The sequence below is a fragment of the Lissotriton helveticus genome, chromosome 8 (assembly GCF_964261635.1).
Source record: "Lissotriton helveticus chromosome 8, aLisHel1.1, whole genome shotgun sequence".
In the NCBI taxonomy this organism is placed as follows: domain Eukaryota; kingdom Metazoa; phylum Chordata; class Amphibia; order Caudata; family Salamandridae; genus Lissotriton; species Lissotriton helveticus.
Window position 1 is genome coordinate 419890861 of NC_136069.1, and position 25530 is coordinate 419916390.

Here is a 25530-nt window from a genome sequence, read left to right on the forward strand (position 1 = left end):
CACAGAAACAGACAAAATCTTCATACATAGAATTCCTGAGAGTGGCCCTAATTAGTGTTGTATGTACACATCATATAAGATTACACACTGAATCACATTGCTTTTCAGAACATAAGGGGTGGGCGATATATTACGCTCCGCCGGCGAAATTGGTAGAATTTTGGCCACTCCACCGTATGCTTATTATACGGAGTCCGGGTCAAATTCCAGAAACCAGCGGTGGAGTTTTTCTTGCGTGTGATGGCAAGCGTGAGTGAGATTTGGTACCCCTATCGATGATTTTCGGTCTCTAGGAGGGCACTGGTGAGATTACTCCAATGTGGGCGGTCGCGATGTTCATGGTCAGAAAGCTGGCAAATCAACTCAAGAAGAGGCACCCTCTGGCGAGCCGCGTGGTGCAGTTCATGCTGAGTTTCAAGCACGCAATGAGCTTGCGGCACATTCGGCCTGATTCATCAAGCCGAATTGCGCTCGCAAAGGGCCAGATTCTGAGAATCTGGCCCTTTGCGAGCGCAATTTTTGCATTTGGGATTCATCATCCCAAATGCAAAAATCGGTAATTGCTAATTCGCTAAATTGCGAGGAATTACATTTAAGGAATCTCTATTTGAGATTCCTTACATGCAATTCATCAACCATTTTTAAATTGCTAATTCGCAATTTCGGGCCGCTATTTACCGCGAGGTCAAACCTCGTGGTAAATAGCGAAAACTTAGAAAAATGCTTTTAAAAGCATTTTTCTAAGTTGCATGTTGCACACACACATGTTCTTCGGACATGTGTGTGCGCAACACCACTGTAAATTACATTTCAGGGGTGCTACAGGGTGTCCTTTGGACACCCCTTGCACCCTTGAAATCGCTATCTTATTTGTGAATAGCAAATTGCTAATTTGCTAATCGCAAATAAGGAATGTGTAGGAATCGCAATTTATTTAGCGATTCCTACATGAATACCGTTTTGCGAGTCTGTGATAGCGATTCCTTATGAATCGCTATTAAAGACTCGCAAAACACGCCGATGATGAATCAGGCTGTAAATCACAGCGCGAGCAGGGCGACTTGCCTATTTCTGCCTGTACACGGAATTCTCAAGAATCTCACTACGTTTTTTTGTAACTCAGCAGAATTTTGGAGAGTGAATCTCTCCGAGTTCTACTAAGGCCAAATTAATAATAATCACAAAAGCAACAAAATGAATGTGCACTGTACTTCAGTTAAATAATCCAAGCAGTTAAAATCTACGAAGTTAAAATTCTATTCAATACTACAATAAATGACCATACAAATATCACTCAATCTAAACTGGGAGCAGGTTAGTGCTTCTGTCTTTGAATGGACTATGTACCTTTTGAAAATAGGGTGAAGGCTCAGTTTTCTTAATTCTTTTAAATATAAAAAAATCGAGAAGTAAGTGAGTTACACTGTATTTCACACCAAGAGCACATCGGCGAAGGCCTTGGTTTTTGGTAAATTCTATCCAGCTTAAAGGGGATTCTCCACATCAGATCAACACCAATGGGAATGTGTAAAATTTGATCTCTGATTATCTTATTGGAAATATTCGATAAATAGGGGAAAACCCCAGGGTCTCCCAGGTTGTCAAAGGAGTGCATTACAGATTTTTGGGACAGTAAGTAGGCCTTATCTGCCGATAAGTTAAGTACCATTGCAGTTTTGGTAAGTATGTTTTATACCTTTCCAGTTTTCATTGATTTATCATAATTAGACACATCAAATTTAAAGTGGGACTTGCTGGCAAATTTAACGTTTTGATGTGAAAGAAGGTCTAGGCGATATTGAGAGCTTCTCACTATTTGTAACGTTGAATATGGAATTCTGCCAAATATAGAGCATGAGGGACCAGTTTAGCTTGTATTGCTGTTTTCAGTGGATCCACTGTTAATCCGTCATATTGGTCATCAAACCTCTTTAAGACATTAACAGTTGTCATTAGAGAGGTTTTTAGCACGTTAAACTGCTTGTCCCATCGCGGATTGCCAGAGAAGTAAAGGTCCAAATACATATATATCTTGGCCTGCTCTAGGGGACTTTATTAAGAAATCAAACAAACTTCTTAGGTTTTTTGAGAAAACTAAGGTCTTAGTTTTATCTACTTTAATCATAAGCTTATTGCTTTCACAGTATGCCTAAAGAGTGTTAAGTTTTTGCTGCACGCTGATTGGTGTATAGTTCATGAGGACTAGGTCCTCGGCATATACTAGGCTTGGGACTATTTTGACCTCCAATTTGTGGGGAGAAGGAATTTGTTAAGGATAGTTTGCTTAGAAAGTTGGAGATGAAGAGACTAAAAAGGAGGAGGGAAAGATCACATACCTGACGCAACCCGTTATTAACAGGAATTCGATCTGATATGGTGCAGTTTCGTTCTAGGTCTACCTGGACCCAGTTTTGTAAGTAGAGCATTTGGATTGATGGCAAGAGATTCGAGGGAATATTGGCGTCTTTTAATTTCTGTCACAATATTGCACAATCGACCAGGTCAAAGGCGGCTCAGAATTCAATAAAGCAACAACATAGCTTTCTGACTGAAAGGACCGTCTACCCTGCTGCTGCCCAATGGTCCAGGCAGTGGTCCACCGTGGAGTAGATTTTCCTAAAGCTCCCTGCTTTCTTGAGATGATGTCATGGATGTCAATTGGGGGTAGTCAGGGGTCACAGCTGTGACCTCTAGCTTTCTCCCTGGTACTCCAGGCACTTCTTTTGCGAGCCCTGGCCTCATAAGGGGCAAAGCATTTCCTCCTCTGAGGCCAGGGGTCACATAGAAAGTGCCAGGATTAGCAGGGAGCAAGCTAGAGGTCGCATCTGCAACCCCTGACTACCCCCAAATAATATCCATGGATGATGCATGCTTCAAAAGCCCACCTTTCAGGATGAAGTAGTAGCATACATTTTCAAGGTAGCATCTAGAAGGGAATAAGTTACTCATTGTATCTTGACCCTAGAATCCCAAGAATCATTCTTTTGTGTATAAGTTTCTAAAATGAATACCAGACATTTTGGTTTTAGTTACTACCCTGAAATTCAACTTCTTTTCTTTACCTCTTTTGCCAATAATTGCCAAAAATCCCTCGTGTTGTTCTTTAGTATAGACAGTGTCGTGTCCTTTCAGTTCACTGCAAAAGATGTACTTCTTTTTATACAAGTACACATTTTTTAATTCCTGTGCACATGCTTTATCTGAAGAGCAGCCCAGGTTAGGGAAATAAGATTACTGTCCCTTACTGATCTAATCACCTGAAGAGCAGCTTTATGTTTTTGAATATCACTAACATCAAAGCATGCTAGTTGGACGATAGTGCGCTTGCTACCATGCCAGTGGTGTCTCCAAGGTTTTCTTCTTAAATTTTCCCAAAAGGACCTGTATTAGATTTTCTTGGTTTTGCATAAATAAATGTACCCTTTGGGCTCTTTCCTAGTCATTGTTTACCTTAGAACCCGAATATATCTGAGCACACTCTATCCAGCTCCAATGCAAGTCACTTTACTGAAATAAAGAATTCCGGTCATCTGACTTTTGAAACTCAGAAACCTGTGAATTCGTTTTTGGGAGCCCAGTTTACAAAACGTTGCAACAATTTGAGTCAGTGATCATCAGGAATATTGCCAGCTCCACTGGTTGCTTTAAAAGAGTGGGGAGAGTTTTATGTGTATGCAAAGCTGCAAGTTGAACATATTGACCAATGTAATGCTTGGTGAAAGAGGAAGAGCTCACAGCGGAGTAGACCTCCCAGGTTACTTACTTTAAGCGCAGTGGGTGGAGGTGTTCAATTGTTTCAAGGACGGATGAAAGGCAGGAAATCAGGCTTTCCTCTTCGTCGTTCCAAAATATCAGTAAATTCTGTTTAGATAGAGGAAGCTTTCCTACAATAGGTGAAATATGTGATCCCAATAGCTTAACAATACAATCTGAAGACACTGGCAGTAGCCCAAAGATAAACAATGACCCAAAAATCACGTTACCACAAGGGGTGAAACGTGTGTTGGGTAGCTAGGGCATGTATAATCTATCAAACTGATCACTTGGATTGATTTGATTAAATCATATTATCACAACACCCAGTGTATGAGCTATCAATATGATGATTTAGTGAAGGATCTAAACTGAGAAAACTGTGTTGAAAAATACTGGACACCACTATTAATGATTTTCACAAGCATATTTGAAATTGTAGTGTGCAGAAGGGGAACTAGCTGGAGTAATAGCCAGCTTGAATTTGGCAATAATTGGTACAGGATGTTATTACCATAGGCCATCCCCCTTTGATTGACTCCTATGGAATTGCAACCACCTCTTACGTGGATGACACCTTGTTGATCCTTTCGCTTGAGAGGGGGTCTACTGACCCTGAACTGAATTTTCAAAAGTGTCTTTCCAACGTTGTTGCATGGATGCAAAACAACCATCTTAAGTGCAATACAGGTAAAATGGAAATCCTTCTTTTTGGAAAATCAAATCATTTTTCTCCGGTACGCTGGTGGCCCACTTCAGTTCCTCCTCCACTAGACACGGTCAAGGTAGCAAAGAATCTGGGGGTCAAATTTGATATAGAACTCACCTTTCATACTCTAGTAGCTGGTATGTGTTTTAATTTGATCAAATGTGTAAAAAAACTCTTCCACTTCCTCTCACCACTAGTAAAACAATGGCATTTGCCCTCATTACATCGATACTAGACTATTGTAATAGCCTATATGCGGGCTGCTCAAAGCAACTAATTCACAAACCTCGGATGGTCCAACATGCAGCAGCCAAGCTGGTGTTACAACTCCCTAAATGGAGCTCTGTATCAACCGTACTAAAAAGTTTGTAAGTTCAAGATCTTGTTGCTAGTCTTTACAGCCTTCAAGGCAACAGGACCTAAATATCTTATGGCTAGATTCTGCCACTACAGGACCTCGAGAACTTTAAGATCTTCGAGTGCAAATTTGCTGGAGTCACCTTCCTTCACATTAAAAACTGGATGTGGAAAACCTTTTATGGTATTAGACACCAAAGCTCAAACCAATTCCCACTGCATCTCCGATTTATAGATACCGAAGATGCATTTAATAAAATCCCTTAAATCCTGGCTTTTCCAAGCATCGGACGCTCTTTGTCATACTCTCATTTAACTGACTTACTTAGGCTTGGGACAGGGTTCACTCTGTTACTTAGTATATCACCAGGATGCTCATTGGTGAGTGGCAGTTGCGTTCTACAAATATCCTCTTCATTCATTCATTAAATGTGGCCAAGTCTTCTAGATGCCCTTGAGTCTCTTCACTTTTCAAAAAGGAGCACGCCTATTGAAGGTCCATTAAGCGTTTTCCTTTTCAAAATTAAATAGTATTTTGTGGGAATGTGAGGTTTCCTTTGAGGGTAACTTTTGTGGGCAACAGGGTGTAAATGAAAATGAAAAAGTTGATTAATGGAAATTACAGTTTACAGAGCATGGAGGAAAATGCAAAACAATTATGTGCATACCATGTGATGGATGGTTAGAAGCTGAAATGCCAATCAGCTTCCAAACGACAATGAAAACATTACTAACCAGTAAGAATGGTTTTCATCTTGAGACTATTTCAAGGTCACAAACTGTGCATTATTCAGCCATAGGGTGATTTGAAGCTGGAATTTTGGGAGTTCTGACCACAGGCGGAGTTTGTATGCCCCATGATGACGTGGTGTCTGATCCCACGATGCTCTACATCGTATTTATCATCATAACACTCTAATTTGTACCTGCTTGCTGCTGTCCATGGTCTCACTTAAGCGCACCACCCTGGACCCAACTTCACACAGGAAATTGCTACTCCACATGTGGAAACCAACTACAGAAACTTGCAAGAATACTGTTTCCTTATATTTACTTTTAAACTATTATTTGTCTTCGTCTCCATAATGGTTTCTTTCAAATGTTCCAGTAACATTTGCTTCTTGGTCATCATGCTGTGCTGCAACACTACGTAGATTATTTGCACGATTTTTCTGCTTGCATACAGTGCTGGCTCCTGGTTGACCTGTTCTAATTTCCTTTACGTGTTATCTTGCTATGTTATTCCAATGTTTAGTCATGTATTCGGTTGTTTTACTTGGTTTTTAATAAGCTTATTTCGGGGCTATCCCCATAAAACTTCAGAAAAAATAATTTCTCCCAAAATCAATATACACTTTCAAACGACAACCTTAACAGGAAAAAATTAATTACAGATAATTAAGTGGATTAGTCCAATGGGAGTTATCTGTAATAATTCACAATAATCCATTGCTCTCATCATGAAGATATGTAAGCAGAAATCATAAACCCACCACAGAAATTAAATTAGTTCAACTGAATAAACTATTGCTTCAAGAGTCATGATAATTAGGTGCATGCTTGGGTAAAATGTAACTAATAAAACAGTCGTAAAAAATGTTACTAATAATGTGGGCGATAATCACGCCAAATAGAGTAAAAGCAAGCTAAAATACTTAAAAACAATTAATTCATAACAGTAGGCGCAACCTATTCCTTAAAATTCAGACTACGTATTGATAGAGACTGGGGGCAAATACCTCAGGAGGGAGCTTGTATCCGACGGAAGGATTCGAAGGGCTACTTTATAGTGTCTCACGCCTAGCGGGTGTTTCATTATTTTGTTTTGTTTTGAGGTGCTACAAAATACAATTTCATTCCATGGAGAGACACGCTATCCCCCAGATATGGCATGTAATCTCTCTGGGGCTACAGGCCTCCACCCTAAAGAGGCAGGATATTTGGCATGCATTGGCCGCCTCTGGCCCCCAGAGCAGGGGGCTTTTTGTGACAATGATAATGCCTGTCACCGACGAGGAGTGCGTGACCCGAACACGCAGCAGTAATGGACACAATGACCGTGACCCCTGCCGGCAAGGTCACCGCGTGCTGGAGGACAGCTGCTCATCACGACATGCAGTGGGGGTTCAACCCCTCCTCCCATCCTTCTCCTGCTTAAACACTAAAATAAGAAGCATTTCCATCGGATTTGGTGCGCCATTTCATTTATCACACACTTAGTAAGTCAATAACTCAACGGGTGGGTTTAGAACCCAACCCTTATGTCTCGGTTACACGTCCAAAATGTACAGAAGTTTTTTTATTATTCATTTCAAACTACATTGGATTGCATTAGTAGTTACACTTTTCTTGCCCGCTCCACAATCCTGCACCGTGAGAAATACATCTGGCAAGCCAAGCCAGACAAGTACACACAATCTTGTGCGTGCTTTTTAAAAGCCTTCCTTTCCAGAGCAGGAATTACAAAGTAAGCAGAGCACTTTTTTTTAAAATGAAGAAATACACTGGGTCAAGTTCTGCTTAAAGAAGTATGTTATGTTATAAGGATTTATTGAGCGCGAACAATTACCCGAAGGTGTCAAGGTGCGAGTCCAAGGGAGAGATCGACAAAGGAAGTTTTACTTATGAAGCGATGCTAAGATAAACTAAATTAAGAACTGCTCATGGGAAGGCAGATGAGACAGGTACCGATGGGCCTTGAGGAGGTATTCAGTAGAGAGGCCAGAAGCATAGATGCAGATATGACACTCACAGCCCAACATAACTCAGTCATTCATTTGTATTCCTGCAGCAATCCCCCTCAGACAGGCAGATGCTCGAGCTGCGTTATGCAAAGTGCCATTAGCCATCCAGCCGGGCCACCGATGACCGCTTACTGATGGACAGCATTGCTCAAGACACCTAGTGGGATCAGAGGGCAGGCTGGGTTCATTTCAGATCCTCTGTCAAGGCTAGCTGCCCATTTGTCAACCAATGCCGTCGCTTGTCAGCGTTGAACATTACCCTGCCATGCTCAGCACTCAAAGGTTCTTTCTGCTCATAAATCACCCACTGCTTGGATAAACGAGAGGCTCAACTCCTGCCAACTCTACATTGCACTCCCTTGGTACTCTTCCCTGGCTAACCATGATTGATTTACAGGTCTTTGCTGATTTCAGGCTTGATCGGAAGCAGTTCACATGGAACAGTGGGGCATATTACCATTTTTCCCGCTAAAGCGACGATAATTTTATCTCCCTATTACCTAGCTGTCGCTAACACCAGTTAGCGACAGCTATTATGAGATAGCGATCATCTTGGGGCCCACTTTGCATGTCAGCGATAATTATCGCTAATGACATGCAAAGTGGGCGTGCCAAGATGTTAGCGACTGGAAACAGTCGCTAACATCGATATCTCCTATTACCTACCTTTGGAAATAATCGCGCTAAGCGCGATTATCTCCAAAAGCTAACGCCTGCCCAGAGCAGTTCTTAGCCATGTTATCCAATGGAAGGTGGATAACATGGCTAAGAGCATTGTCACGATAATGCATGAATATCGCTGATTTTTCAGCGATATTCATGCATTTCGCACGATTTTTACCGCTTTTGAGATAAACCTTGATAATATCAAGGTATCTCAGCGGTAAAAATCGTCGGAGCGTGGTGATATAATTATAGCCGCTAACCAAGCTTAGCGATAATTATCGCTATTGCTTGGTAATATGCCCCCGTATTCTGGTGGAGCCTCTCCTTCCCCCATCAGAAGTAAATATCCACTCTCTGTAAGGGGAGACTGTTTTTTTTCTAATTTCACTTGAGCATACACACACTTCAAACTATAACGTCTTATGCGTGAGATAATGTACTGTGATATCTAAAGCAGGGTTTAACACCATGGATCACTTATGCTGGAAAATTTACCATTTCCTAAATTATATTCATCTCCAGACCGGCCAACACTAACATACACAATGCCACTGGGGGTCACATGATATCAGCTTTGCTCATGTAGTCTCTCGGCAAGGAGCCAATATTACGTGGTGGGAGATAACCTGAGCTGGAACCAGTGGCGGCCGGCATGTACTGAGGGTGGTGAGGTGGCTGGCACAGAAAAAAAGTTCAATAAAATACACTTAGCTTCCTGTGCGACGTGACTTCCTTCTCGATCGGTCTTCTCTCTGCGAGGAAGGCTCCAAGGCAGGATCCAGTCAACTCCCCTAACCAATCATGGCCCTACTTTCACAAGCATGAGAGAAGCACCAGTAATGGAGGGAGCGGGCTCTCTCAGCGCTCTTAAGAGCACTGGAGATCTGCCCTTTCTCTAACCCAGTTGTGTTAGACAGATGAGTTAGAGAAGTTTAAAATGCGCATGTCTAGCTGGCTGGCCGTCACATGATGGGCGGCCAAAGAGACATGAGCATTTTAAACTTAAGTGTACAGCTCTCTGCCTCCACTCAGCAGTAATGGCCCAACCCGTCATGACACTCTGTTCATGGCGGATTGGTTGTGAAAAATAAAATGGTAATAAATAACCTTTATTACCATTTATTTTTCAGCTGTGGCCTGGGGCTTTTCTTTGTGGGGCGATGCTCCACCGCTCAAATGGAGGAGCCGCCCCGGGCTGGAACCCCCTGGTGCAGAGGGGGTTTCCAGCTTGTGTTTGGAAGCTGCTCACAGCTAATGTTAATGTGGGTCAGCAATCTCACAGGACATCAGCATCACCCTCAGAATATTTGGTTCTATTTTTTGGTAGTGGAGGGCGTTGATCAGCCCTGCTCCCTCTCCAAGGCTCCTCCCCTTCTCTCCACGGCTCCACCCCCTCCTATCTTGTGAGAGTAAGGGTCTCAAGGCCTCTCCCTCTCGCCAGACACAACTTGCTCCTCCCCTCACATGGTGAGATGTATGCCTAAATCGGGAGGTCTGCATCTCTATGCAAAAACAGAACTAGAATATTAATGACAAACAAATTAACAAAGCAAGAGGGCTTAGAGTGTTTGTTTTAGAGCTCTTTTTGAGTTTCGGGTCAGCTTAGTTTATCATTAACTAACTCATTGTTGTCACATGGATGAGTTGTCACACCAGGTGAGTCCAGGGCAGAAAGTAGATCTTTGGGTTTTATTTTGCCCATGTTTCTGTTCTATTCCAGCTCTTGACCCATTGTGGTCTATTTCTGCTTTGAGCCCGATTTATACCCGTTCTTCCTGTTGGAACCCGTTTTGTACTCAGCCCCTAGTGCAGCATCAGCTAACTCAGTCAGTATTTTTTTCTAAAATGATTGGAAATCTAGCATGTTTCTGCCTGTTGGCCTGTTCCTCTTTGTCCTTGAGTTACTTTTCTGTGGGGATATGAGTGACTAAACGCCTCTATAGTTTGGAGCGTAGCAGGGTAAGCGAGGGAGCGGTAAGTCCGCAGCTCACTCAAGTGCCTATAACTGTAGATTCAATAGTGCCTCTGAACGACTCTATCATCCATTACTGGACGCAGGCTGCTCACCTGCAAGTATGCACAGGCGTGTGTGTGTATGTATGTATGTGTCTATACATATTACCCACACGTAACCAAATGTGATTTAGTGCACAAGATAGAATGTGAGCCTGGACTCTACCTTCTCCAATTTCTGTGCTCAATCCTCTCTCTAGAACAACTTATGACAAGAACAGCAGAACCCATGCCAGATTTCTTGGGCATGTTTAACAAGGGGAGTGCAGTTTCCAGAGGGGGGATGGAAGGGAAGGTGGAAAAGACAAATCTTTTGTCATGTTGCCCTCACACACTCCGAAAGGTGTCATGCTTCATCATTGGGCCCTGCTCCTCGTCGGGCCGGCGCTGCAATACTCGACGGGCTCACTGTTTCCGGGGCTCTTTGTCAGAGATCTTTTTAAGAAGCCGTTGGGTGCGTGTGGGTGTGAGGGCAGTGGGAGTATGTGTGCACGTGAGTGGTGAATTAAAATAGTTCAGGGTCTGTCCTATAATCAATAACTTTAATGGTAAAGGTAGTTCCTGCCTAATTAAAATACGAGTGGACGCCCTATGGGAATGTGATGTTCCCAGTGGGCAGTCTCTAGGGTGGGGTCGACATGTTTCGTGCCTGTTTGTTCCGAAGGAATCAGTTGGCACTTCTTCAGGACCTATGTGAAGTGTGGTGCACAGCTATGAACAGGCTCTACGTTATCAACAGGCTCTACGTTTGTTGAAGGTAGCCTGGTGTGGGGCCCTAGTAGTCCTGTACTGGGCGTTATGAAAACCTGATATACAGGAGCTACCGCCCGACGGGGGTATAAGGGAGCACGGTGTTGCTCCACTCAAAAGGGTGGTGGCAACTTGCTTGTTAGCCTACCCTTGCTCCGGTTCTTGGGCAGTCACTGACTATTTAAATGCATGCCATTTCATTTATTTTTTATGCAAATGCATTTCATCTGGATATCCTAAAATATGTTTTTGGAAAAGGGGGGTGGTGATGGACAGAGTTTCTGAATGATGCAGAATACTCTTACCAAGTCAAGAGATCATGGTTTTAATCCATCACCGTTTTTTAGCTCAATGCACCATCCCAGCTCAGAACCTGGCTATATGCAAATTAGTCTGTTCCTGTCCCAGTTCATGATGGGAACAGGGCAAACCAAACTACCAAGCCAATTCTTATACTGGGAAGGAAACAAGCTTCCGGGGACCGGTTTCTGGCATCACAGCCTTCTTCGGCCCGGCTTGCTTGAATCCTGATGCTGCAATGAGCAAGGGACTCACGTCTGAGCATACCCTCCCACACATAGTGTGGATAAAACCGATTTTGGAAAAGGGGGGTGGTGATGGACAGAGTTTCTGAATGATGCAGAATACTCTTACCAAGTCAAGAGATCATGGTTTTAATCCATCACCGTTTTTTAGCTCAATGCACCATCCCAGCTCAGAACCTGGCTATATGCAAATTAGTCTGTTCCTGTCCCAGTGCATGATGGGAACAGGGCAAACCAAACTACCAAGCCAATTCTTATACTGGGAAGGAAACAAGCTTCCGGGGACCGGTTTCTGGCATCACAGCCTTCTTATCCTAAAATATGTAACATGGATCTGGCCCTCCTTGACCTTTGACTGACACCCGTGCGCTAGAGCCACATTTCACAAAGTGGTCCACGCCTGCTTCTTCCATCTACACGCACTGTGCCTCAGCACAAGCCAGAAAATCAGATATAAGCATTTGCACAGCATCTGGAAGGAGGTGTGGGGTCTGCTACATCACTCAGAGCGCCCGCTGTTTGTAAGACACAAGGGAACAGAAGCCACGTGGCCAGTTGGCCTAGGACAACCTTCAGTATTACAACATCAAAGCAAGGTAAGCAACAAATACATTGTACGTGTGTACACATTGATTGAAGCAGTACACAATCATAAAAAAACGTGCCAAACGCTGAAGGAAGTACATAAATAAAACTGTACTTACTGCTGGTGGACGACATGCGACTGTAGTCAGACCTGCAAACAAAAACACAAGAGTTGAAGTGCACTGCTCCACATCAATTGTCATTATTTGGCATTCTTTCCTAGGATTACTAAAGATATTCAAAGTAATCTCTTTCCCACCTTCTCTGCTGGCTGCCCTTAGTAAGTACTCCAGCAACTAACATACAATGACTCTGCCATGTTCTCTAAAATACTCTAGAGTTGTGGTAGGGTATCAACGAAACATTGCCTGGATCGTGGGTCTACATACGTAATGTACACCATCAAAAATATACAGCGTCAATCAAAAATCATTGACTATGCGGCTAAAACAGCAGCAACTGGTATGAAACCAAACAGATTACAAAGCTGTTTTCGCTTGGTAAAGAAGGCAAAACTGGTATCAACTGGAGATATGTGTTCAGCTACGAGTATCACCCTACGGTAGATGGCTGACAGCCGACAACCGGATTAGGTTTATTGCACCAATGACTATGATGCTCATTTAGAAGAAGTGTGCTGGCAGCACATGGCCGTGTTGTCATTGTCAGAGCTGCCATTAGTTCTGCCCTCAAGAACACCCATTTTGCTGTCTTGGTGCCAGTAGAAATGGAACTGGGTGGGCTAAAACTTACACCAGCATCCCTTTCGTGCAGAACCATTATTGAAAGCTAGGTGGCCCCGCGGCAAAATATTTTAATGCGTAACCCATGTGTCTGGAAAATGTTTTTAGTGTCTCAGTTTTTACTCCCAGTTTGCAAGTTCACTTCCAATGTCCACATTTGTGAGAGCAGGATTGCTGTGCCCGCGTGGCATGGTAGATCTACTTGCAAAAAATATTTCCCACCAAAATGGCTGTTCTTCAGAAGGAAAAATACTTTCTGCACCTGTAGAATGCTCTGCATTTGCCTCAAAACTTTAAATGAGCCTCAGCAATTTTACTCTGCGAGAATTTGCACCGACAGGTACAGAATGACATTTACGCTGCCCGATCAGTGTAAAACGAACATTTTGACTGGTTGACCAATGTAAAGTGCGATTCTGCATGAGTCATTCAATGGAAGTTACATTTTGAACGGATTCATCAGTGGATATATTGTTAATGCAAGGATCTCTCAGCACAAAAGGTGTTTCGCCCTGTAACATTAGCACTTGTCCTGGTACAACACTGCCCATTTACAGGTGCAAAATGGCACAGTCCTCAGTACAATGTTTCAAATTCAGACCCAGGTATTCAGAACTCTACACTTACCTGTGAGAAGCACCTAGCAATTAAGATTTCAGCAGCAGCTGACACGTAAGGTTCTAAATGGCACACCAGGATAATTTAGTAATATCCAAATAGATCCAAACAAGGCTCTCAGGAATAGCAATTTATTTCCAGTCATATTTGTTTGAAATGGAATCTGGTTTGTGGCAGGGTGCTTGTTTTAAAAAAAAATTGTTTTTATGGTTTGTTATGCAATATTTAGTGGGATAAGTTTACATTTTAGAATTGGGTGTTTTTGCTTTACGGGGCGTGAGTACAGCCACCTGAGGATGGCAGTGTTGTGTGTGTTTCCCATTCACCTACAGAACCAGTAATTCTGTTTCATTTTATACCATAAAATACTCCTTTATGTGCTCTTGTATATCGAAAAAAGTTATATTCCATAAAATATTTACATTAAGGCCCTCGAAGAAGTGTACGAAAGTGGCAATCCTATGGCTTTCATCTTCAAGCTATTTTCCATAACCAGTATCTGGTGTCCCTCACATGAGCACATTTTGATAGATCATTCATGAAAAGTAGGACCATCACACATGAAGGAGGCAACAGCGGCATAACATTTTGGTGCATGTTCATTTTAGACTAATAATAAAATTACCAATGTACGAAAAACTGGCTGCAAAAAACTGGCCTCAATTTGCGACTAGTATTTTTAGGAACAGAAAGTAATTTTATCAACCACCCTATGTGCTAACACGTCAGTTAGTAACGTTCAGATTTGAAGTGGGGTGTATTTCGACCTAACTCATAATTAATAGTGAGGTAGGCTGCAAATTGTGACTCACTTCGATTGGTGGCTATCACAGGGATCCCAAATGGCTTCCCACCTGAACTCAGGAGTTGATCATTTTTTTATTAATGCTTTGTGATCGGGTTTCAGTCATATATCATTGAAACATCTCACAGCAATTCAGTATGTGGCAAAGACAGCTATAATACGCCACTTCCAAATAGCGAATGGGTATGAAGTAGGAATCCCATTTCAGGATTTGGTAGAAGGCTACAGACTCCTAGAATGTGATGGGTACATAGGAAAAACCTATTTCGCTGTCGCAAATTCATAATCAGAGTGTTTGCAACCTTAAGATAGGTTTGTACAACTGGCCCTAACTCCTGACAGAAGCTTGAGAGATAGGTGAAGTTACTGTGAAAGGTTTTAGTTGCAGATGGTTTTAGAACATCTAAATAATGGTGTAGGAATAACTACACCAGAAGCGAGTTATGTACACCGTAGATTCAATAGGACTGTACTTTCCGATCGTCAAACACACAAGCAGGATTCATGACGTGGATACACCAGAAGAAAAAGCAACCATTATGGAGATACTGTTGCCAACGTTGGGGGGGGAGGGGTGTAAATCTGGCAATTTGTTCAAGCAGGAATATTAAAAGTCCTTGGTAACATTTAAGGTCACAAATAAAGAGCATCAGAAGAAACACTCAACATGACACACAGGGGTCAAGAGCCCAGACATGATTGAGCAACAGCAAAATACACATTGTTGGACTAGATTTAAGTTATGTTTGTCTATTTTAACCCCTTCCATGCGTCGGACGGCCGGCGGCCGTCCGACCTCACGGTGGGCGTGTGCGGATGACGGCCGGGGGCCGTCCGAACCACGCCCATGCCGTAAATCACCCGCACCGCGGCGGAATTTTCGCCGCGGTCAAGGGGTTAAAGTGGATGATCTTTATTGAAATTGTGCCACCATGTTAAGCTGCATAGAATGGAGGGAGTATTGTTATCAAAAGCATATAAATGCAACATAGCTGCATATGACCCTCTTTAATCTTAGGGCATTTGACAGATAAGAGATTTCAGAAGAACAATATAGATTTCAACAGAAGTGGGCATCGTTATCAAGGTTCTGACAAAGAAGCTTTCCGGGAGCTCGATAGGATACTTAGCGCATTAGTGTGGGCAGGGAATCCCATCTGTGTTAAACTAGACATTTTAAAGCTCCCTTGGACAAAAGGAAAGTTGGGTCTTCCTGACCTCTTCTTATAGGATGCAGCAGTGCAGTTACAGCACACGATCCAATTGTTTGACCTTCAGGATAACTGGGAAATGAGGCAGGGCTCTCCATCTTCGCTCTCTGCCTGAGACCTTCATGTTGGGATTGCTCATGAGTGTTGATTTTTTACGGGGTTACGCCCAAGTAAAAACCACCCGGCCTGGGTCATCAATGCAGTACGTTCAAATAGTTGGTAGGGGTAGTCATATATTTTAAAAGGAATTCAAAAGAGCAGTAAAACAGAAAAACAATTCACCACTGAGAAAGCAAAGGCAAATTCGGAATCAGAAATTGAATTCACAAATGTAATACCTGCATTAAATGCCATTGTTAATCAAAGCATTAATGGGTCTCAATTTGTTAACTTTCCAAACAATGGTAGCATTAAATCTGTTCACAGTGCTCAGTTCCTGGGTGGACGCATTCTGGGACTCGTGGGTCGAATGTTTACAATGTATGGCCAACGGTTTGCTGGTCCGCTCAATGAGACAATGCTTGTTGGGTGTCTTTCCCACCACGTGCTCCTTAAAGTGAGAGAGCGCAAACTGATTTAATTGTATGAGTACATCACACTTACCTGTAGTAAGCACAAAACATGAAGAGAAATGCCATGAGTGCTAATAGTATCTGCAAGTATATTCAAAAATGTATAGCTAATATAGAGATTTAAGTAGAAGTGGGACTAATACAGAAATGTGTGACATTATATGACTTTATTAGATGTGATTATTTTTTTGAATCCATGTCGTGAAGCTGCTAAAACATAAGGTGGTATGTGGTTAAGAGCAGAACGTGGTAGGCCTCAGGGCCAGAGCTGGAGCTAAAGGGAAGGTGTTTCTTTTCACGACACAGATTGTTTTAACGTTTTTGGTCATTGCATTAATGGGCCATGATTTATAGTAATGTTTACTGAATAATAGAATAAGAGTTTTAACATGCTTTAACCAAATGAAGAAGTTGAATGCTATAATCATAATGAGAAATATTGTAGGCCTGAAATGTTTTAGCATTGATTTACACGTACATGTCTGGGCTGAGAAATGTTGCAAGCCTTTTTAGAAGTCTATGAGAGTTGGGTTCTTGGCGGCAGATATCTGTCTGCAACAGGAAAGGGGGGATCCAATTATAAATGAATGAATAGAGGTCTGTTCAGTGGACGGCCCAGACATGGAGGAGGGTTCTGGAATGTTTAAGGGGTATCAGCGGGCCGGAGAAGAGTCTGAGAAGCAAGGTCAACTCTAACATCTGAGGCCCAATACAAAGCATCATGGAAAAAGCCTGAAGTTGCACCACGTGAGAGGCGTTTCGCAAGGGGCGTCTCAAATGTTGTTGACTGTTTTGTATTAGGGACAGCACCCCTGGGTGGAGTTAGAGCAGAGACCTGAGGACCCTTTAGAGAGCGGATGGGTAGGCAGAGAGGGGTCATGACTGGAGAACTTTAGGTTTTCACCAAGAGACTTAGAGTGGGTGACTTCCCTTGGGGGTCATTCATTGCTGACACCTTTGTTAGGTTGGGATTTGGTTAAGTAGGGATACCATCTAGAACAGGGTAGGGACGCCTAACCTGTGTTTGTTTTCCTCCAATCTAAATGAAGGAGCGATATGCGTCTATGCTGATAGCTTTATTATTTTTAGAACTTGTGTTAGTGATTTCTGTTGCTCGTCTGAGGGCTTTTCGAGAGCACATGTATGTAATTGGACCTGTGTATCTCGTGAATCTCATTCTGAGATGTCTGTATTTGCAGCTCATTATATCTTTACAATAAACTTTTGAAACCTAGAAGTTGTCCGTGATCTTTGAGAGTAGAGTCCTTTCTTGGGTGAACTGGCTTGGAAATGGGTGTACTGTTTTCCTCCTAGACAGGCAACAAAGGTTCAGTCGACCAGATCGAGGTTTGGATCAATAGATATAAGGTATCGATCAAAATCTCGCCCTTTCAGTTGGTAGCTATAGAGGATGGTTGCCTTCTTGAGGACGGTGACCTAGGCCAGGTTAGCTTACCCCAAGGCCCCTAGAAATCGATGATCGGAAGAACAGCCCGCAGAAGAAGATCCGGATGACGTGAGACAGAAAAAGCAGCAGTATCGGTCGAGAGTGAGTATAAAGGGTTATGCGTGTTAGATTGCGGTGTTTTTGTATTGTATCTATGTTGTAATGTCTGGCGGAGTTGAATGTCTGTAGAGTGACTGTGGAACAGGTTGTGAGCGCGCGCAACCGGTGGAAATCTTAAGTTCAAGGAGAGCTTAAGTGGTTCGGGTGTATCGGACACCCAGAGTAATTGTCAACTAGTGTGAAGGGGGTCATGAGGTACCATTGATCACCCGAGAGACCGAGATAGGGGGAACGTAAGAGTGAGTGCGTGAGTAACGGACGCTGGTCGGAAGTTACTGTGTGTGTAAGCAACCTATCAGAGAGACGATAGACATCTCGTCAGTTGTGTTGACAATTACAGATAGACTGTGGACGTACAGTCGAGAGAAGTGACCGCTTGGTCGGAAGTAGTCATTTTTCAGAGTATGAATGGGACGCATGCATAACCGGGAGACGAGTTGAGAAAGGAGGGGTGCTGCTGCGAAGCGGAGAAAAGTGACGTCAGGTGGTGTCGCGCAGTGATTGGCTGACCGGCGAAAGACCGCGCTGTGATAGGCCAGCTAGCGAACACGTCAGACAGGGTCGCGACGTGATTGGCCGACAGGAGAAAGACCGCGCTGTGATAGGCCAAGCTAGCAAAGCCGCGACAGGATTGGTGGATTGTCATCAGGAAGTAAACAGAGTAGCGAGGCTGGATTTTGTGCGCATAATTATGAAGTGTTTTAAATGGTTAAAAGCGCTGTTTAAGAAAGAGAAGGGAGGATCGTATGAAGGGGAAGAAGCCCCGCCGGAGGGTACGCCAGCTCGTTATATGGCAGTAAATGTTGGGTTGCATACGATCCTTTGGATATCAGAGTGGAGTAAGATTACTGAAGGAAATGAGGAACTGACGTTCCCGAAGTACGGGACGTTCAGATTAGAGGTGTTACATCGATTGAAATCAGTCATGACCTCAAAGAGACCCTTGCCTAGACCAACCCAGTTCGAAGCCCTTGATGCCTGGCTTAGGGCAGCGCATGAAAGGAATATGAACAGACGACAAGAAAGGGTGAAACGCTCGGTAAGGGCAGTGCAGGATGCCAGGTGGGATGCGGATGCTAAAAGATGGAGAGTGCATAATTTGGAAATAAATAAACTGTACCCAGTGTTAGAGGCGCCAGTAAATAAAAGCCCTCTGGAAGAAGATGATGAGAGCGAAACAGAGGACAGCCTGATAAACAGATTACTGACAGACAGGCCACCCCCGTATAATAGAGCAGGGGGAGAGGTCGAGAATACTGAAGGAGCAAAGGGGGGCAATGCAGGAGAGCATAGACCGCTTCCCAGTTCAGAGTGGGATCCTGAGCCAAAGAAAGAGTTGCTCCAGCCTAGTCAGGTGCAACAGGTAGTCGGTAGGTTTGTGGTACAAAGAGCGCCGGAAACGGAAAGCGCCACATCCTACCCATTACCAGATGCACTACAGGTACCTGTTACCATAGGTCCTATAATATCGATATATGACCAAGAGAGAGCAAAAGGGGAAGAACGGAAACGGAAAGACAGAGAAAGAGCAGAGCAGGCAAGGAGGAACGATACCACTAACTCCCCAAGTCAGATGCCGATACCCAGAGAGTGGAGCACCCCGATGCACACAGAAGGGGACCCAGGGGGAGATCCTGGGGGCCCCAGATGGCCAATGGATCTGAGGGGATCTGGACGAAAATCCTTTCAAGAGCTAAATGAGTACATGAAGCAGTGGGACGAGGCAGTGAAGGCTCAAAAGTGCATTAATGCTGCAGAAGCAGAAAGGGAAAGTCAGGACAGCAGAGTACGGACTCACTGCGGGGCTGGGGAGAGTAGCCCGGAGTGGGATTGTAGAGGGAGTAGGGGAGTCACCCATTGGGCCCGGAGTAGAGGTAGAACAGACCTAGAAAACGGGGGCCCCGGGAGTGGAGGGGTGGCGTGCCCAATACTCAGTGAAGGGGAGAGGAGAGCGCAAGAGTACAGGAACAGCTTTAAGTGTCCACACTGTGTACCTGGCACCAGAGAACTGAATGGGAGTTGTGAGAGGTCGCACCATAGTCCCTGTGATGACAGAAATGAGCGCAGCCCAGGGAATATGGGGAACCAGGAAGGATCGTATCGGATACTGAGCGATACGAGGCAAAGGGAGTGTAGCGACCAGAGGGAAAATAACAGAGAGATGTGCGGTGAGAGGAGAGAAGAAGACGAGAGTGGACAGAGAGAGAGTAGGGATAACAGGCCCGTGTTCCATCACCTTCCAAGATCGGATGGCCGAGCATGGGACCTGGAGAGATGGGAGCAAGGGAGGCCACCCATTAACTCTCCTGAGCCCAAACGCAGAGCTCGAAGTTGGGATGGTAGGGAGACCAGCGAGCCCCCTTCGAAAGACATATTGCGAGCTGAGATAAGAGCCAAGAGACTTGATGTCTCCAGTTTAAGGTCAGATCTGGATGACATGGTAGATGGTACCCTGCCTTTAGAAAGAATGGAAATGTATGAACAGGATGAAATACTGTATATGGCAAAGGACATCACTCGAAAGGCGAGAGCAGTCCATGAGAAGTTAGTCGAACTAGCAGGCAAATATATGGTGGACTTGTCAAGAACCAAAGCATTACAGGGTAACCACAGGCTACATTACTCAGATCGAGACCTAGATGAGAGGAGAACGATTGGGCTGAAAACACACATAAGGGAACTGATCACTGGAATAAGGACATGGAGGGCACTAGATAAGTGGGAAGAGAGGTGGTCCAAGAAAGGGACCGGCAGGAGAAGCATGATTGGTATGACACCAGGACAGCAGGGAATAGAAGCTTACCCTTTGCGGGAAGTTGCAAATGGGAACTATGTACATGTCCCTTGGAGTAGGGGAGATTTAGCTGCTTTTACCACCTCTTTCCCCAAATTACGAGAGAACCCTGTGGAGTGGTACAAGCAAGTCGAGAGGTTTGTAAAAATCTCCAAGGTCCTATGGATAGATCTGAACACGCTGTTTGACATTGTAGTACCAGGAGATCTGTGGACAGCATGCAAGGTTAGCGCTGAGTGGCCCACAACGGAGCCAGAGAGAGATGCCAAGACTAATGGGCCGTCCGAGATTGTGATGGCAAAATTCGAGAGAGTGATGACTTGGCTGAAAGAGAAGGTGCCAATGCAAGACATAGATTGGGTCAGAATAGACCGAACGAGACAGGAACCCAAAGAGACAGTTCATGAATATTACGAGAGATTGCTGAAGGCGTTTAAACAGTATAGCGGCTTGGATGTAATGGATCCAAAAGATATAGGGCAATTTGTGTCCAAGTTCGTCCTGGGACTGAGACCGGATATTAGTTTAATGATTCAGCAACACTCGATTTGTTGGCAAACTAAACCCCTAGATGAAATACTGAGATATGCCAGGTACTGCTGTGATGAGATAGATTCCAAGGCTAAGAAACTAAAGGAAAAGTTGATGGTGGTACAGATGCAAGCAGCAGGCAAAGGGGGACCGCAGCAACAGCAGCAAGGGACAGGTACAGGAGGTAAGAAGCAGTACAGTCAGAACAAGGGTAATGAGGAGAGTTCCACCTTTAGACCCAGAATAGACATAGCTACCTTGAAGAAAACGACTAGGTGCCACCAGTGCAACGAGCTGGGGCATTGGAAACGCGAGTGCCCCTACAATGTAGAGATAGGAGAGCAAGAGATAGAGGAGGAAGAGGTTCAGAGCGCGCCTACAAGAGGGGTAACGCCATACCAAGGAAAGGTGCTCAAAGGGGGGGGGGCTCCTCCCCGAGCCCAGTTCCCGCAACCTCCTCGAGTAGGGAGTATGGGTAAGACCTATAGACAAATGCCCCTGTTTGTGGAAGGGGAAGAGTGCTATTATGTGGACCCATTAACCGGACAGAGAGTGGAAAGAGAAGACTGCACCCTTGGGGCAGCCTTAGAGGTAGATCAGAGGGGACCCTATGTAGAAGCAGAAGTAGCAGGGTGCCCTACGACATTTCTGGTGGACACAGGAGCCACTAGATCCACGATCAGATCAGCTGTAGTTCCAGACCTGCCCATGTCCGGAGAGACCATACAGGTGGTAGGGGTCGCAAACAGGAGAATAACCAGCCAATTGACAGAACCGGTGCAGGTGAAAATAGGGAAGTACAGCGATGAGCACCAGTTTGTGGTTTGCGATTCAAGCCCTGTGTGTCTGCTAGGAAGAGACCTGTTGTGTAAATTGAATTGTACTATATACTGTACACCTCAGGGAGTGGAGGTATTGACTAATGATGATGATGCAGATTTCAAAGTTGCGAATTCAAGAATATGTGTGGAGCTGTACCCTACTTTGACAGTAGACGAGCTTCCCTGGGACTTGAGAGAGACAGTGGCATCAGAAGTATGGGATTTCACTGGGGAAGAAATTGGATTGGTCAAAGGGGTAGACCCAGTGAAAATTGTAGTGAAGCCGCATGCTGAGTTCCCAAGAACACCCCAATACAAATTGACTCCAGAAACGATTGCAGGCATAAAACCCGTGATCGAGTCTATGATTAAACAGGGAATACTGAAAGAAATCGTGGGTAGTCCATGCAACTCCCCGATTATGGGTCTGCAGAAACCAAATGGGAAATTTCGGATAGTGCAGGACCTTCGAAAGATTAATAACATAGTCGTTTCATGTTGTCCAGTGGTACCGAATCCATCAGTGATACTGTTTCAGATTCCATTCCAAGCTGAGTGGTTCACTGTGATCGATCTTTGTCAGGCTTTCTTTTCGATCCCTTTGGACGAAGATAGCCATTTTCTTTTCGCATTTAAGCTGGAAAATCGCGTCCTAACATGGTGTCGTATCCCTCAAGGGTATACAGAGAGTCCATCGATCTTTAACCAGCTTCTGAAGAAAAATCTTGAAAGTCTAGTGCTGCCCCAGAAGTCAGTTCTGGTCCAGTACATAGACGACCTCCTTGTGGCGTCAGAAACAGAAGAAGCTTGCAGGGAAGACTCCATTGCTTTGTTAAATCACCTAGCTGCCAATGGGCACAAGGTGTCCCCGGGAAAATTGCAGTACTGCCTGACAGAAGTGCAGTACTTGGGACACAGAATTGAGAAAGGCAAACGAAAGGTGTCACCAGACAGGATAGAGGCGATCATGAAAATGAACGCGCCTAAGACACAGAGAGAGGTCAGGATGTTTCTAGGGATGGTGGGTTATTGCCGACAGTGGATCGTGAACTTTTCACTGAAAGCAAAGCCCTTGCAAAAACTGACGCACAAAGAGGTGAGTGATCCGGTACCATGGGACAAAGACTGTTTGATGGCATTCTTACAGCTGCGAGAGGACCTGTGTCGTGCTCCGGCATTGGGAATGCCTGATTACAATAAACAATTTTTTCTTTACTGTTGTGAGAGAGAAGGTTGTGCGTTGTCTGTGTTGGTCCAAATCCATGGGAATGCCCGTAGACCAGTTGCTTATTTCTCGGCTACTTTAGACCCAGTAGCCGCAGCGTTGCCCGGATGTCTCAAATCCGTTGCTGCAACGGGTGTCAGCATTGAGAGATGTGAAAATATCGTTATGGAGCACCCGTTAGAGGTGTGCGTGCCACATTCTGTTGAATTGTTAATGACCAGGACCAAAACACAGCATCTGACCAATAGCAGGCTCACGCGCTATGAGCAAGTTATTCTTGCTGCAGAGAATGTGACCCTCAAGAGATGCTCTGTTTTGAACCCTGCTACCTTAATGCCACTTCCAAATGATATTGATGATGATGATGAATATACAGACCATGACTGTCTCGATGTGACTGAACTATGCACCAAACCCAGACCCGACATCGTAGATGAGCCACTGACCGACCCAGACGAAGTTTTCTTTGTCGATGGCTCATGTGTAAGAGACGAAGTTGGGCAGTTGAGAGCAGCTTATGCTGTTTGTACAATTGAAGGAGTTGTGGAAGCTGGGTGCCTGGAAGGAGTACACTCCGCTCAGGTAGCCGAGATTATTGCCCTGACACGTGCTTGCTTAGCAGGCAATCAAATTCGAGTCACCATATACACCGACAGCCAGTATGGGTATGGGGTAGTTCATGATTACGGGCAGTTATGGTCTCAAAGAGGGTTCATGACTTCTTCAGGCTCTCCCATTCGCAATGGAGAGTTTGTGCGCCTGTTGTTAGAAGCATTGCAATGTCCAGCAAGTATCGCAGTTGTAAAGTGCATCGCACATACCAGAAATGAGGACTTTGTTTCAAAAGGCAATAGATATGCAGATGAAGTTGCGCGGTATTGCGCGGAACAAGGTTACTCTTTCACAGAGGTGGATGTGGGTGGAATAAATGTAAGAACTGAATTAGCCATGATACTGGAAACTGTTGATACTTGGGATGAACTGTCAATCATGCAAGAAAATGCTCCAGATTCTGAAAAAGAAACATGGGAAAGGGCAGGATGTGTAATGGGTGAGACTCATTTTTGGGTCTCAGCAGACGGCAGAGCAGTGTTGCCCAATGAGATGGTGAGTCCAATGGCTAGACTCATACATGGTCCCGTACACTTAGGGAGAGATGCTATGCTGAGAGTGTTTAGACAGACTTGGTACAATCCTAAGTTTAGAATAGCAGCAGAAGCAGTGTGCCAGCGTTGTGTGACCTGCCAGCAGCTGAACGTAGGAAAAAGAACACCAGTTGCACTAAGTCACATAGGAAGGTCTGGAGGTCCATTCAACAGAATGCAGATAGATTTCATTGAAATGCCAAGATGCAACCGCCTCCGCTATGTCCTGGTGGTTGTTTGTGTGTTCTCCAGATGGGTTGAGGCATACCCTACACGTAGGTGCGACACCCTCACAGTGGCTAAGTTACTGCTTAGAGAACTTATCCCTCGTTTCGGGGTGCCGGCCTTTTTGGAATCAGATAGGGGAACACATTTTAACAGTGAGCTTGTGAAGATGATTTGTGTTGCACTAAATATTGATCAAAAGCTGCATTGCAGTTACCGACCAGAAGCCTCAGGAATTGTGGAACAAATCAATGGCACGATCAAGTCCAGAATAGCTAAAGTTTGCTCCTCAACGACTCTGAGTTGGCCTGATGCCCTGCCATTAGTTCTCATGAGCCTTCGTAGTACCCCAGACAGAAGAACAGGGTTGTCACCACATGAGGTGTTAATGGGGAGAGCAATGAGGCTGCCATCTATTCCAGCTACTGCACTGTTAAATATCACAGATGATATGATCCTGGACTATTGTAAGGGGCTGTCTGACGCAATGCGTTCTGTGTCTCTTCAGGTACAGGCTGCAGAGGTTCCAGCGTGCCAGGGCCCTTGCCATGACCTGTATCCTGGGGACTGGGTCCTGGTGAAGAAACATGTGAGAAGAAGCTGCTTGGATATTCGTTGGCGTGGGCCCTACCAGGTCATCCTGATCACAAGCACAGCTGTAAAGGTGGGAGGCCTGCCCAATTGGATCCACGCGTCACATACGAAAAGGGTTCCAGCACCTCTGGAAACAGCTCCTCTCTCAGATGGACGTCCAGCTGAGGACCAAGAAGCCATAGAGGGGGCTAGTCAAGCTGTAGAGGTGCCCGCGGAAGCAGGGAACGAGTCTGACCAAGCTGAGGACGGTCAGTACAACAGCGAAACTGAAGACGCTACAGAAGGAGAAAGTAGCTGGGAGTACGAGTCTGACCCTGACAGGTCTGAAAGAGAGCGAGAACAGACCAGAAGGAGAAGGAGTAGAAGGGCACGTGGAGAAGCTAATTGGCCGCAAAGAAGGAGCTCTAGCCTGAGGTCAACTCCAGAAGCAACCCTTCCTCCGATATCAGAAGACTCAGACCCAGAAGAAGGTGCTCAGGGCGCTGAGGCACCGGACCGAAGAAGGTCAAGAAGAGTGCGTGTGCCTAACAGAAGATACTCCACACCTGAGTGGACAT

General features: G+C 44.7%; 1 protein-coding gene across 1 annotated transcript in view; it reads right to left on the bottom strand.

The window, feature by feature from the left end:
* Positions 1 to 25530, bottom strand: part of FAM124A (family with sequence similarity 124 member A) — a 216084-nt gene that overhangs the window by 115469 nt on the left and 75085 nt on the right. Inside the window, exon 2 of the mRNA XM_078656017.1 lies at positions 12242 to 12273. Within this exon, the coding sequence (XP_078512143.1) occupies positions 12242 to 12273 (32 nt within the window). The remainder of the gene's footprint in view (positions 1 to 12241; positions 12274 to 25530) is intronic.